Source organism: Ursus americanus, chromosome 11 (genome assembly GCF_024610735.1).
Source record: "Ursus americanus isolate L20-20 chromosome 11, mUrsAme1.1.p, whole genome shotgun sequence".
Lineage (NCBI taxonomy): Eukaryota > Metazoa > Chordata > Mammalia > Carnivora > Ursidae > Ursus > Ursus americanus.
The window spans coordinates 44807886-44824041 of record NC_142137.1 but is presented as its reverse complement, the minus strand read 5'-3'; the positions used below and the strand labels follow the sequence as shown (position 1 = coordinate 44824041).

Genomic DNA, 16156 nt, shown 5'->3' with positions numbered 1-16156 from the left:
AGGGCTGGAACGTAACCAAGCTGCCAGTGTATCCATTCATTGGCTGTTCCGTTCGCCCTTACACATCCCTAGGAATGGCTTCTCATCCTATGCTTGAAAACCTCTGGTGACAGTAACCTGAGTAGCTGATGAGGCAGGATAGTTCATCTTTGGACGTTCATCTATTTCATTCTACATAAAAGCAATGTACTTCAAAATGGGAAAATTTTCAACAGAAGAGCCAGTGGAATGTTTTCTAATTCGTTACAGAAGTGTCTACCTTTCGTACTTAAGTTTTCTTTTGAGGTCTACTTCATGAGATTGATAAAGTACAGCAGTCAGTAAGTCTGTGCAGTAACATTCCTGTTCGTGGACATTCCCTCCAGGAAGCTCACTATGAGAAATTAGGTAATGCAAAGAAAACAAGTGCTATGTAAGGATTCAGCAAAAAATACTACATTGAGAGTATCTACAACATCTGTTAATCGTACAATATCTACAGTAATGTTTCATGTTAAGTATGTTCCTGTGTAGCAACAGCAAGAGCTTGAACTTGCAATAAATGCCCTTATTAATCTTGCAAGAAACATGTATCTATTATCAGTATATTCTACTTACTGTGGCCCAAAAGCATGCAGTTTAAGAAAATGCTTACTGCTGGCATTTAAGCAAAAAGGGTGGAGTTGCTTTGTGCTGCATTAACTGAAAACTAAACCGTGATGGGTTCTACTGTATTTGATGATTGACCCCATTACCAAGACTTCTGGCTACACATGCAGTTAATTTTTCACACAAACTTAGGCCCCTTGCACAACTAGTTGATTAAACAATCATTTTGTTTGCTATCAATAGATGAAAATCATAACACTAACAAATGAATTAAATGGAAATACTTTCCACCTACCACCACCACCAAGGGTCAAAGCAGGCTAAAGCAGCAGTGGGAGGGGAGAAGGGGTCACTTGACTCTTACCACTTGGCCAGCTGGGTATATCCTGTCTGTACCTCTGCAGGACGGTAGAGGACGGGCTTTCCAACTCACCTGTGTTTTGAGAATGACATCCACAAATTTAAACTTTCACCAAAACCTCGCTTAGTTCTCCAAAATTTGAGCTGCCCTGGGGAGGTATATTCCAGACCATCATCCTTTACAGCAGTATTGAGAGGTGTAGGCATTTGCATGTTTGTACTCTGTCTCTAGTCGGTCCCAACTGAGCATGTGGCTCAGAGCAGGCTTATAAGCCTGCTAGGTGGGGACACATGATGAATAAGACCCAGGAGGTTACTGTACAATCCAGCAGCAGGATAGAAGACTGCTGGGCCCTCCCAAATGCCTACTATGGATTCTTTCACCTGTTATCAACACAACTTATGGATCGGCTATCTACAGTTGGCGCTAATTTACTTGTTTCTTGAAGCATGGCTAATGAATTCACTGGCGCTTTTTTCTCAAGTCCCCTTTGTAAGTTAGACATGTATTACCAGCAGCGTAAGCAGTGCCTGGCAGAGAAGCTCCTCTTTAGACCCTCCGGTAGCAGAGATATTAAACACAGCATCAGAAGACAGCTGATGGAATGAGTGATGGAGCAGATCATGAGGAGAAAAACAGGGAAGCAATGTCAAAATCAAAGACAAATGCAAGAGTGGTGAGGGGACAGGGGAAGGTCAGCCACCAGTGGGGGTGGATGAGAAGAAAGGGGAGCAAATGCACTGATTCCAACCATCATTTGAACTAAAACTTCACTTCAGACATAGTGTAATGCTTTCAAGTCTTTTTAAAATTTTGGAACTTGAGGAAGTAACTCCAAAAGGCAGTCTATACCACTCCCTGTCAACGAATATGAAGAAGCACTGTGCATAAAACACGAGACTTTGCACCCCACAGTCCCAGATAAAGACAGAGCAGAGCAAATTCCTCAGTGAGGTGCACCTTGACTTCTCTTAGCACCAAGACTGCTTACATGCGGGGAAAGAGAGAAGCAGAATAGAAGGAAAGCCAGGGTTCCAGGGGAAAATCGGGAGCAGTGGAACAGGAAGTGGTAAAGGGTAAAGAGGGGGAAGGGGAGAATTACTATCCCTACATTCGTCCATACCATGGTCCTTCAGATACAGATGTTGTGTAAGCAATGACTCCATCAACCAAAACCCCCGGGAACTACAAATAAATGATCCTAACAAATACCTGGAAAGTTTCAGGCTGTCAAACTAATGCCGATGCTCATAGTTTAAAAAAAAAAAAAAAAAAAAAAAAGAATAATTCTGCTGTAACTCACCTCAGGTTTTAAGCTCAGGGTCATCATGTATTGCACACTATCATTTTCACAAGTAAAACTGAGAGCAGTTATTGGCTCTTGTTAATAATCAAATGCCACTAAGTCTCCCAACATCTATTCCAAAGCACTCCCAGGAGATTTCTTATGAAAACTGGCTTATTTCCCAAGTGAACAGGCATAGGATATGCATCCTTTTTCTTAGAACCTGCCCCTGGCTAGTCTTCTACAGAACCAGCAGCAGAAAATAGAAGCCAGATATGGACCTTTCACTATCTGAACCAGGTATCATGAGAGCCTATAGACCTATTTAAATGTATTTAAATAAAGCCCTGATGTGACAGAAATATGGCTGCAAATCTAGTAAGTGTGACTATAAACATTTTATGGAAAAAGAACTAAACATTCAGTATTTGGGGGCAACTAGTGTAAGGCAAATTCTATTCAGCACACTAATTAAAATGCTAGTGCTGTATTTAACCAAGCCAAAATGTAAGTGAATACACATAATCCAGTGAGGAAAAAAATTTAATGCAAGTGTCATCAGTTTAAGTTCTGTTTTCTAAGCCATAAGCAGATGTTGAATCTGCCTGGCATCGGTTTAAAAATATGCATGAGGCTTTTGCTGGGAAGCCAAGCAGCATCACTTGTTTGGAGAGCTGTCTTACAGTTACACCTGAATCCCCTCCACGGAGAACAAAGCAGAGGACACGTGAAAATATCTGCAAATGTGTAATATACGTCATTTTAGAGCCAGCTTTACTTCTCTATATGTTATTATCGAGCACTGCTCTGAAAATATCCCAATTTCAGAGAAGAAAAATGAAGTCTGGCTTATACAACATATCAGATTGCATGCTGTGATTTAAAGAAAGTCGAAACTAAACTCTGACTCTAGACAGTGTAATAAGAATGAGCTGTGGGATCAGCAACAGACGAAAATCAAAAATAAGTTTTCAGGATTTTGTCTTTTTAACAGAGCCTATTTACTGAGTCCCTGTACTTTCCCCAGTTAATTATTAACCACATACCTACCCATCCTTTTAAGAAACACACAGGGAAAAAAATCACAGCTCATTCTTCTGTTATCTTTCCTCTAAGAAAAAAACCCAAAACTCCCCCCTGGAAGACAACCACACAAAATAGTCGAGCACTTAGGACCCTCCACAGTAGTACAATCCCACTTACTGATTTTTTCCTCCTCTCTTGAGAAAGGAAAGCAGCAGAGCTGGCCCATGGCACTGGTGCGGTCGTTCCCGGCTGCTGCTCTGCTCCCCGGGCGCCCCAAATAGAAACTGCAGCTTATACGGCGGTCTGCGAGCACACCCTGCCTGTTCCACTCTCAGCGGTAGCACCCGGAGCGCGGCAAGCCAATGCACAGCCGGCAGAGGGAAGGGAGAAGGGAACTCGCCGCGGTGAGCGAGAAGGCTCCACCTCCCAGTCCTCCAGCCAGAGGCAACCGCTCTGGGACCGGCGTTCAGCGGCAGAGGAGCCAGCCGCTTGCCCAATTCTCACACTAGACTGAGAGCTCCCGGCCTGCGCTCCGGGCCACGAGCACGGCCTGGAGAACCGCGTGTGTCTTTAAGAAAGATAATCAAGAGCAAACCACAATGAGTGGTCCTCTCTCCCGCAGACAAAATAGGGGAATTACACAGAGAAATTCAAAGAAAAAAAAAATCCCTACGTTTTCTGCCTGCTATTTAAAGAGGAAGAGCTATCTTCTCTCCCCAGGAGATTTTGGTTTCTTTGTTTTATAAATAAGGAACCGGACGTGGCAGAACACTGAAAACACAACTTGAATGAAGTACCACTAATGACCCACACACTGCACCAACTGTAGGAATGACAGGGGAAAAGTGGGGCAAAGACAATGCTGTTGTCAGCACTCTACAGTGTAGCTTTTAAAGTTAAATGTCTGCTTTCTGAAACACTGCTGTGTTCTTCTATTAAAGCATGAAATCAATAGTATGAATTTTGAAATCAGAGCATCAAATATGTCATTAGCCCAGAAAATTCCCCACATCTAGAAGCACCACTGAGAAAAAGATCAGAGATGAAAGCACCCTTCAGAATGAATCCACGAGGTGGGTAAGCAAATTCAGGGACAGCACAACGACTAAATTTAAAACACAGTATTTGAACATCATGACAGGAGATAACTGACTTCAAGTAACAGCTCCGAATCTGTTCCCTTAAATAGGGAACAGCCTTACTCTATGACCCTACAGGAATGAAAGACTGCTCTTAGTGCCAGAAATACCACCCGAATTCCTGCTGTCCTCCTCTACCTCCTAGCAAGGCACACGCACCCATTTACCAGGATCATGAAAACTTGCCATGGTTTTGGATGCAGGATGCCTGCTTTCATACCCCTCTGAACAAGAAGAAAATGCAGTCTGGAAAAAGAAAAGCTGTCTATTTTTTTATGTTAAACATTACTTCATACATGAAAGAAATATTTGTAGTAAACACTGTTCATTGAAAAAAAATGAGTAATTCCTGGCATTCCCTAATCACCAACGTTGGTGTCGCCATAAAACCTTTAGAAGTAGAAAGCCAGAGGTTGGAATCCCAGATCTGCCAGGTATTAGCCGTTCTGAAATATCGACCTCTTTGTCAGAGTTTGGATTATCTTTCTCTGTAAGACCTGAAAATCAGGTTAAGTTCATTATAAAATTTTTTAACTTCTTGTTGCAAAGTAGATAGTGTTTGGGAAGAAAGAAAGAGGTAGCGAACAGACTGAGTACCACAGCTATTTGCACCTCCGTCTTTTTAGCACCAGCCAGTAATCTCTCCTCTTCCTGTTCCAATCTCCTGCCCTGCTAGCTGCCATATTGAGTTACTGCTTATACATGTGGACTCCAAGCCGAAGGGCCCCTAACTCACTCAGGGGGTGATAGTCTGTGATGAACCCTACACCAACTTCACTTTATTAATTAATTCCCATTGGCACTACTTCTGACAACATGAAATTAAGAATAAAAATACAAGTAACAGTATCTACCTCAGGATATCCTGCAGTCTGAGGGGGAAATATGTATGTCAGATATATATATATAAAGTCAGAGATGTTTCTTTTCGTAAGCATTAAGAGTGAATCAACCATAATACAAGATTAGAAAAACAATTGAAAATTCAAGGTAGGAATTTTTAAACTGGCTTTTAATTGTGTAAATAATTGGCATATCATTTAACCTCAAGGAGAAGATGGAGTCTGGTTTCCTATCACTAAGGTTTCTCTCTGTTCTGGAAGGCTATAGTTTCATACTGTAGGTCACGGCTACTCTCAGCCCAGGATTTCCAGGAATGGTCTTCACACTGCATATTTTTGTGTTTCTTTCAATAATGATGATTCATTAAATATACAAATAAATGTAATTTCCCTTCTATAGATTTCATAAGAGTTTCCATTTTCAACTCAAAATAACAGAGGCATTCATATGTCTGCATTTTTGTTAGTTCAAAAAACAAACCATACATAGGTTGGGAATACTGGTGAAAAAACTGATTTTTTTTCCCAGCCATCACATGCCCCTTTCTCAAAGTTGAATAGCTACCATACAGAAGCACCTAGAAAGTAGTCATCATTTACCCAATTGTTTGGGACTATAACAATCTGTAACTGACTTGAATAGTACAAGATACAAGCCCCTCCTCACCTCCCCTATCTCACAAAAACAATCAAGTAGTAAGCCAAGCAAGAATAAATGTAAGATTTACTGGACACTTACTATATGCCAGGCTCTTGCTAAGTGCTTTACATTTACTCATTCATTTCATCCCCACCACAGTTCTATGAGGTAGGTAGTATTTCTATCCCCTTTTTACAGATGGAAGAAGTTGGCTCCGAAAAAAAAAAAAAAACCTATGCCAAAACCTCTCAGAGAATATGGGACGATAATGGGATTTGAACTCAATTTGTCTGGCTGCACAAACCCTGAGCAGCTCATCCCTGAGTTCTGTACTATTAAACACAATTTGTATGCAGTATCAGGTATATACCTTATGAGACAGCTTACTACAATGTCAGAATAATGCGCAGAAAAATAGCTATTTAACCAAGCTCAATGGTAATATGTTTAAATGTCTTTGTTTCTTGGGTTTTGTCACCAAATTCCTTTATTCATAGTAATATAATCCTATGAAGGCAGATCCCTTAGAGGAGCTGGAGCCTAGCTCTGCTGCCTGCCACGCCATGGGGAGGACTCTATCTGGAGCACAGAAATACCAGAATGGCCCCTGAAAGCATTCACCTTCCAGGAAAAATAGCAACTCATACCAGTCATGAGGAATCCCTGAGAATATTAATGGGATTTTGTTAGAGGATTAACAGACCCCTTTCAGTCATATAGAGAGATCTGCCATAACCAGGAGAAGATTTTAAAAAGAAGTTAAACTGAATGAGAAAACCTGATATGATATCATGTTTGTAACTTTAAAGCTATAACCTTTTCATATTTTCTTTTCTCACAGGCTTAGCTACGAACAAATCATGCTTAGGACGGATACCTGTCTGCTACAGTTGCTTGGATTCTTGTTATAATAGTTAAAATGGTGGGAAGGAAATAAACAGTATGAGGGGGTGGCTGCTGCCTCTTCTCCATGTGCTTTGATCAGCTCTGACAATATTGTCTCTAAGAGGAAAAGCGAATTCTTAACTATGACCAAAAGTCTCTTCTCTATATCACTGGGTGGCATTATTTTCAGTCTGAAAACACATATACTTGGATTTCTGAGCAACCTCGCTATATAAAAGTCTGACTCAAGGTAAAGAACAAATCTCACTGTAAGATTCTGAATCTATAAAACTGTCCAAATTGCCACTTCTTCTGAGACCTACAATTCATTAATTAAAGGAAATCTGCGTTTGACAACTTACAGAAACACGTGAGAAAGAAAAGAAAAAAGTAAATGTTCCTTTATTAAAAAGAGTAGAGAGAAAGAGGACATTAAATCATGAAGTGTAAAGAGAGGGAAAAAATCCTTTATCCCTCTAAATCCTGGAACCAAGCCCTTAGGAGACACGCCTGTAAGCACAAGAGACACACTTCGGGGAGATTTCATTACACAGCAGGTGGCATGCTTATGGAAACTGTTATGCCAAGAAATGTCACAGTTTCAGTGAAAATGTATGTGAGTTCAAGAAATGCTTGACAATTCATGAAAACAAAACTCATAAAAATTGGGTTGTTTTGGAATATATCCCAATTTTTTATGTTGATATTGGGGTGCCAAAAGACAATCAGTCTGGGCCTTGAGAACATTAGATGCACACATTCAATATTGTATCGTGTTTCTCTATGTTCCTGTAAAACCAAATTTCAATTCTCGATAATCAAGCCACAACGCATATATCACCCAGACCCAATAGATGCTCCTCTCCTCTTTACCTCCTGCTACATCTTTGCAGCCATTTTGTAACCAAAGGGCAAAGTTCTGAAGCTACATGATTAAATATTGATCTTTGAAAGCTGTTCTTATGAATGTCTGTAAGAAAAAGAGGCTGAAAAAGTTATAACTGAAAAACTTCAAGGATTATCTGTAAATCTCACTGCTAAAGGCCTATTTTTAATTACCAGGTAAAAGAATCTTGATCTAACTGTGAAACTTGGGAACCAAGAATATTTTTTTCTTTATTCCTACATTAGTCATATTTTCAACAAAGACTTTTCATTTCTCTTTCTAGTGTTTTGTTTTTCTCTAAAACTGAAAGTTAGAGGTATCTGCATTTGAAACTGCCATATGCTACAGAATTTCAGTATGTAATTGAAGGGAAAATGTGTTTTTTAAAAAACAAGAAGAAAAACATAATGTACCATATACAGTGTGTGTACATTTAGGAAAGGGGAGGAAACAAGCTGATTTAACTAGAGTTACAAATGAAGTCCTTCTTTACCAATCCGTAATAGTCACTCCCAAATCTCTGCTGATGCGTGTCTACCTAGTGCCAATTTTCAAACGCTTTTTCCATGCTTATTATTAAGATCTTTCCTTCTTTTTTTTTTTTTTTAAAGATTTATTTACTTGTTTGCAGGGGAGAGCACAAGCAGGAGGGGCACAAGAAAAGAGAACCTCAAGCAGACTCCCCATTGAGCACGAAGCCTGACGCGGGGCTTGATCTCATGACCCTGAGATCATGACCTGAGCCGAAACCAAAAGCTAGATGCTTAACCGACTGCACCACCCGGGCGCCCTCAATCAGTTCTTTTCTAGGTGCATGGCCCAACTTTCAACAATGTATGTAGCTGCGGCCCTTCCCTTAATTGGTAAGAAATAAATTAGGGAGGAGAATTTATTTTCCTGCTCGGAGAACAGACAGCAGTAGAGCTCTTGAGGTAAGAGCCTGGAGGATGGGCTGACAGGTTACGTTATCTGCTTGGACACCTCCAACTTCTATTATACCATTTTATCGATTCAATTTGCTTCTAGCCACTATTTATTAAACACTTAGTATGTGCGAATACAATAATCGCAGTGGCTCTTGAGGTGGGGTTAACTTTCGAGACAAGGAGTACAACCAAAGTAGGTGAGAGAGCAAGCCAGGGCCAAACCGAGGAGGAGGCAGAAATCTGTAGGCATGTGCCTGCGGGAGCGGGAGGGGCATTTGCCTCGTGGTAAATCCCATTGGACGGTTTTATTAAGGCAATGAAGTAACAGGAGAACAAAGGCCAGCAACAGTCATCTATTCTAGTTAGCTGCTGTTCAGTCCCGCTTTTACATTCTGTCCTTCTTCTCAGGCATTAACTATGAAATCACAAAAACCGACAGGAGTTACTTAACTCAAGGACAAGTTAAATGATTGGATGTTAAAACCTATTTAAAAAAAAAAAAGGAAAAGCAAAGAATATACTTAATCTGCTGGCCCAGTGTTTGTATTATCTGACATGGCTGCCTTCTTATTCAACTGCTTTTAATCCTTTAATGCCCTGAGACTTTCGGAGAGAAAGCAACATCCTTCACAGCAGGAAAAAAATGTATTTCAGAAAAGCCAATAGGACCCAATGAGTAGATTCTATTTGCAATTTAACAACGTAAACAACAAAAATTTGGTTGTATAGTTTCTAATTTACTGGGGGTTTTCACAGTTCCTAATTATTCTGTATCTGGAATAGCCTCAGTCTGTATTTAGCTCTAAAAGTGCTCCACTGTTTGACCTTGGGAGAGACAACAGTCACATTTCCTGCTATATAAAGGACTGGAAGACCTCAAATAAAAGGTGCTTTAATAACTCAATGCACTATTATTAAATTTTTTTTCTCTTATAACAGTGAAAGGGATGAGGAAGAATGAAAGTAAATCCCCAAAATAATAAAAAGAAAATTCACTTAATACTAGATGAAAGGCAGTGAAATCATAATTGGTTTTGGCAAGTCTCAGTATCCCTCCTGACCAGTATACCGTGGCTCAGGATAACGTTCATCTGATACACTATGTCAGTATTCATTCTGTTTATGGACACTTTCAACAACATTTGATAACTTGTTTAAATACCCATAAAACTGGGTTGCCAGACTGGCTCAGTCCAAAGAGCAAGTGACTTTCCATCTCAGGGTGATGAGTTTAAGCCCCATGTTGGGTGTAGAGATTACTAAAATCAATCAATCAATCAATCAACAAAAAAATAGACAAACTAAAAAAAAAAATTTAAATACCCATAAAGCCAAAATACTGATGATGTGGAAAACAAAAGCAAAAGAAATGTAGATAAAATTAAATGTCCTTACACCTTTGCAGCCACCCATTGACAAGTAGTTGAGATAGGCAGAGGGACAGTCCTCAAGGAACTCACAACTTCCTTAATGTTAATGCTTTTTAGCAACCTTAGCTTGGCATTAGCCAGACCTCCAGGATCCTATAAGTCCTCTTTAACATAGGAAAATCGTTTTGGAAACTTCCTTTATCTCTGCCCCTCCCCACATCAAAGTATATAATCAACAGCTCCTCATAATCCTAGTGCAGCTCTTTCTGCCCACAGGTCCTATCCCCATGCTTTAATAAAACCACCTTTTTATAAATCCTGTGCTTTAATAAAACCATGTCTCAAGAATTCTTTCCTGACTGTTCACTCCCAAACCCCAACATCACATCACTATGACTATTTTCTGTCAATCCGTTTCTTATTTCATATCCAAAATGTGTATCCAGTGGGATGCACTCAGCTGCAAATAACAAAAAACTCTTAATTCAAATTGTTAAGAAACAAATTCATTATCTCCTATAATCAGAGATAGAATGGCTTTAGGGTTGGTTAATTCAGTGGCTTAACAAGATCAAGATCCACCTTTCTAGTCTCCCATACACAGTGTCTATGTTTGTAGTCACATAGTGTCCCCATGGTTAAGATGGCTGCTAAGTCCTGGCATCACATGGATACCCAACAATTTCCAACTAAAAGATGATGTTCTCTTCCCCATGAATCTCTAAGTCTCAGCCAAAACACTATTTTCTGAGCTCCCCTCAAATATCAGAATTGGGTCACATGCCACTTCCTAAACTAATCACTGGCAAGAAGAATAGAACCAATCAGCAGCAGGCCCAAAGCCAGGCCCATAGCCCTGAAGTTCACCACCTCACGGGGAAGGCGGGGCTCAGAAGGAGGGGAAGAAAATGGATTCATGACAGGCAAACCACGAGTGCTGCCAGTGGTCAGTTAAAATTAGTGAAGTTATTGAAAGGGTCAATACATCATTTTGTATTGCAGAAAGGGGAAAAAGCCCTAAGAAGTAAATAATTGAAAAACAGTGCCATGCTAGTAAAAAACAAACAGAAAAGCAAAAACAATCACCTATGGGTAAATGTATGGCACACTCACATACTGAGCACATAGCTGGAGAACAAGTATCAAAACTGTCAACTGCCTTTGTCCTCAACCTGACTACGCTAAGACTGACTTCTTAAAAGCTTTTGCTTTGATCAGAGCTGTTAGCAAGGAAAACATTTTTGGCAGCTATGGCTCCCTGGTATGAAACATAAAATTTATGATGATCAAATGCAGTTCCCTTAACACATAGCCAGAAGCAAGACAAAATATTCACCCGAATACCCTCGTCAGTAGAAGACCAAGTAGAACCACAGTGAATAAACTGACAAAATGTTGTTCTTTCCGTTAGCTACAGTGAGTGCTCTAGGTATTTTATAGAAAATGTTTTCAAGTTAGATAAAATAGAAAAGGATTTTTATGGGTGACCGAAAAGAAACAGAGAACTTAAATTCCATAAAGGGAAATGAATATACTCCGTTTCTTCAGCTCTCATAGTCCCTGTTTTTACCAGAACAAGTTGCTCTGTAAAAGAAGCAAACTTGCATAGTAAAGGGGCATTTTTATGTCATGCTGTCCAGATCCCATAGACCAAGAAAAAACAATAAACAAATCTGTCATATTTGCTTAACTAATTTCCACCACCTTCTATTTTAGCCCCTTGGTTTCAGATCTCCTTCCTTCCTCCGCAATAGTTATCTTAGATAACTAGTTGCAAAACCACTCTGAAGCCCCAGCCGTCCAGGTAACCCCTCTCTTACTTCATTCATAGCCACAGCTTTAACACTGAACCTAATGCCACTGCATCCCTCCCGAATCTCTCTTGGATAGGTCATCTAAGCCCCACACCTCCCTCTGGGAGTGTCACTTGACCGGGCCACAGGTGTTTTAATACGTCTAAAATCAAACTCATCCCCTTGTCACCAAAATGTTTTCTCTTTCTTCCCTTACATTGGAGGGCAGTCCCATCGACCTAGCTGTCAAACCCCAAATATGGGAGCCATCCTAGACCTCTCCCCTGTCTTTCATAATCTGCCGTACACCTGAGAAGTCTGATTCTCCTGCCTACCTAGACCCGCAGTGCAGCCCTCCTTCTCCACCTGCGCTGAAAAGGCTAACTGCAGACAGTCTTCAGGACCCGCCGAGCCTAGCGCTGCAGTCTCCTTACTCATCTTGCTGATTCGGTCTCCTGGTCTCCCCACCATTTGGCCTTTATACTTCTGGTAGAGTGGCCTTTCTAAGGCACAAATCTGAGTGTGTCATTTGGAGCTCCAAAATTTTTGGAGGCTCCCATCCCCTACGAAATTAGATCTGAATTAAGATCCGAAGGATAGGTAATTCACACGCACCGAGTGCATTACTTACACTCCTCTGGGAAGCGACTCAGCCTGGAAAACATCTCCCTTTCGCCTGTCCTCCTTCCCACATTCTCACTTTCCAGCTCTATACTTCCCTCTTCACTGCAGCCTTCTCTGACAATCCCAGGCAGAATTACAAGTACACTCGGTTGGTTCCCATTAACTTCATTACGGTCATTATCACCTTCAATTGTAATTGTTTGCATGACTTCTCACTAGAATGTAAACGCTGAGAGTATAGTCCCTGTTGACCCACCTTTGATCTTTAATATACAACATAATGCTTGGCACTTGGTAGGTTCAATAAATATCTGTTCAGTAAATTGCACAAATAAAATACAACAAAATGTGTTTATGTGCACAGCTAGCAGCTCTCAAATGCCCCCAGGGAGCTAGCCTGATCGCTCAGGCAATATCGAATCCCAAGTTCACTCTACCAATAGTACAACAGCTAAGAGCCATTTACTTGCTACGGTCATACTCCCCTCTGCCTTCCAATTCCTATTTTAAGAGTAAATAGAGAACAAAAGAATATAATGGAATTGGATTTTCAGAGCTGGAAAAGAATATTATTCTCTTCCAATTAATCAGATGCGATAATAATTAAAGTCTAGCTCTGGCAAAAACTAAAGTACAACAATTCAACACAAAATAGAGAATTCGGGAATGATAATGGTGGAAGCAATTTCAAGAGCTCACTCAAACCTTCAGGTTAGATGACTCACAAATGGTACTCTCTCTTCCACCTTAAAAGATGGGTCAGTAAAGACATTTAACAAATCCTTTAACACCTTGTCCCAGTGTTTAACAATGAATCTTTTAGAGTCTAAAAGAGTATATTCCTAGTTAAGATTAAAAAGAAAATGACTTTTTTTCCCTTATACTAACCCTTCCTTAGGTCACTCTTTAGCCCTCTCTGTGCTAGGCTTACAAATCCTATACACATTGGGGCGCCTGGGTGGCACAGTCACTTAAGTGACTGACTCTTGGTTTCCGCTCCGGTAGTGATCTCTGGGTCGAGCCCCACTCCAGGCTCTGTACTCAGCGTGGAATCTGCTTAAAACTCTCTCTTCCTCCCCACTGCACTCTCTTTCTCTCTCTAAAATAAATCAAATCTTAAAAAAAAAAAAAGAATTCTACACACACTTTGTAATAAACACAGCAGTAATAATGGACACTAGTGAGTGAGCGCTGAGTATGAGTCAGGCTTTTCGTGCATTATCTCATTCAGTCCTCGCGACATCCTCATGAGTTAGCCATCACTATTAACCCCATCTTACAGATAGGTTTAGGGTCATGAAGTACTGCATGCAAGGTTACCAAGCTGGGAAGTGGCAGTGACCATTGCAACAAGGTCTGTCTCACTCGAGGAACTTCTGGGTCACTGCACTTTCCCTCTGTAGCGCATGCACTGTCTCTCCACACTGTTCTGCACCCTACTTCCTTAGTGCTTCACTGAAATGGAGATGAACTTCATGAGTTTTACATGTTTGTCTCTTGTGATTTCATCACATTATCAAATTGGGTTTTTTTAAATAACACTATATTAAAGAGGATAGATTGCCAACTTTGTTGTGTTTTTCCTAGAGCCAGGAAAAAATAAAGTGAAGGTTTCTATCCTCACATTGTACTCACATAAACTACATATAAGTATATATGCAATATAAAACATTACATAAATACATAAATTAAAAGCATATGATATATATCCATGCATTTTTTTTAAATGCACCAGTATTAATCACAGGCCATTAAAGGAAAGCATTAAGAGTAACACAGGTCTATAATTACCTGAAATGGGTGTTCTGATGTTAGAAAAGTAAGAACACCATTGCAATAAGTATTCTAATATGACTAGTACAGCTATTTATATGAATAACTAACATTTTTCTAACATTATATGTTAGGCACGGTGCTAACCACCGTTAGAGCAATAACTAATGTGGTGAAAAAGTGTATTCAGAGTCAATTAGGCAATGTGATGGGTTAGTCATAACTTTTAGATTTGGAAGGGCCTCCTAACACTAGTTTTACTGTACATCTTAATGCCTTTGACCACAAGACTCTGCACTCCAATATTATCATTCATGTAGCATTTTTTCTTTTTATTAGAAATTCAATATTTACTTTCATATTTCCTTTTTAAAAAAGATTTTATTTATTTATTTGACAGAGAGAGAGAGAAAGAGAGCACAAGCAGAGGGAGAAGCAGGCTCCCCACTGGGCAAGGAGCCCGATGCAGGACCCGATCCCAGGACCCTGGGATCACGACCTGAGCTGAAAACAGACACTTAACTGACTGAGCCACCCAGCCATCTCTACTTTCATATTTCCTAAAATACACTGCAAACCAAAGGCTCTACAAATAAATCATAAAATAAAATAAATTACTATTGTATCATGCTAGCACTGACGCTTAACTTGTCAGATCATTACATTTACCACAGAGCACTGCTCCTTTAATACGTAGGTTTCCTACAGCATCTAATATAAATCATAAGGTTTGAAACCAGGCCAACAGATGGTTGCATTTCCAAAATAGCCTGAGCCACGGTTGCCACTTCGTGTTCGCATCAAGATTGATAGCTGATACACCAGTTAAAATACAGTGAGCCATCACTAAGACTAATTTTCTCAATTACTTAATCTGAGGCTTCCTCTAACTCAAGCAAATGTAAAGAAATAAGCTGAGAGTTCCAATTATCAGTTGTTTTTTATTTTTACTAAGGGCATTTAACAATTTGATTTCAAACACTTTCTTTTTAGAAGACGTGTTTCACCAAAGAAACATTTAAGAGGAGGACAATCAGATTATGAAAAGGAACAACATGGGCATCTGAGTAATTTTAATACATCAAAGGTTCTACTTTTTCAAGAGCACTCTGCTTTCTAGGCAGGATGACACAGTCCCAGTTAAACCTGGACAGTCTTGGCTTTCCTTTTTTTTTTTTTACTCCTAACCTAGTACACTCACAAGGGTACATTTAAATGATAAATTACATGGTCACTCAATTTCTGTGTCAGAAAGTAAATAATTAAATACTCTGTACTCAGCAATTATTAATTTACTTGATAATTTTGAACAGAGGAAATTTCCAACTGCTAAAGTTTTCAAGTGAAAAAAATTGTACAGTTTTCTCAGATGATAAACTGTCTTTTCAATTCTCCCTTTCCTAACATGCTCGAAATAGATTCATTTTAATTGGTCTAAGTAGAGATGAAATTTTCCTAATCATCTTCCCTGTCTATGCAAAAGAAAACAAGACAAACTTTTTAGTCCTGCCCACCACAAAAGAGACATTCTATATTACAGAATATCAATTTCACATAATAATGATTTTTAAATGAGTCATTCGTATATATATGCTACTGTCAATCTGGGGTATTTCTCCACTTCTTACATTTTTACCACAGAAAGCTTAATTGGAAATTAAAGAGGGATGGAGAAAAAGCTAGATAACTGTGCAGCCATCAAAATTAATTTGTGGAAGAAAAGGCTGGAGATACTGATCAAAATTAAGTTTGGAGAGGGGCGCCTGGTGGCTCAGTCCATTAAGTGCCCAGCTCTTGATTTTGGCTCAGGTTATGATCTCAGGGTCATGAGATCAAGCTCCGTGTCAGGCTCCACCTGCACTGAGCGTGGAGTCTGCTTGAGATTCTCTCTCTCTCTCTCCCTCCCCACCCCCCACCCCTGTTCATGCTTGCATGCACTATCTCTCTCTCTCTCTGTGTATATGTATATATATATGTGTGTAATTTATATATATACAAATCAAGCTTGGAGAGTTGTC

At 39.8% G+C, this 16156-nt stretch overlaps 1 protein-coding gene across 5 annotated transcripts in view; it reads right to left on the bottom strand.

Moving 5' to 3' along the window:
- Positions 1-16156, bottom strand: part of AKAP7 (A-kinase anchoring protein 7) — a 134460-nt gene that overhangs the window by 36099 nt on the left and 82205 nt on the right. For 2 of the 5 annotated variants that reach the window (XM_087865495.1, XM_087865493.1), the window contains exon 8: positions 953-1021. The exons of 2 other annotated variants lie outside the window; for them this stretch is intronic. In XM_087865495.1, coding sequence (XP_087721621.1) covers positions 953-1021 — 69 coding nt within the window. Of the gene's footprint in view, positions 1-952; positions 1022-3437; positions 14061-16156 lie in introns of those variants that run through there. One more of the 5 variants, XM_087865494.1, reaches the window with a different exon arrangement.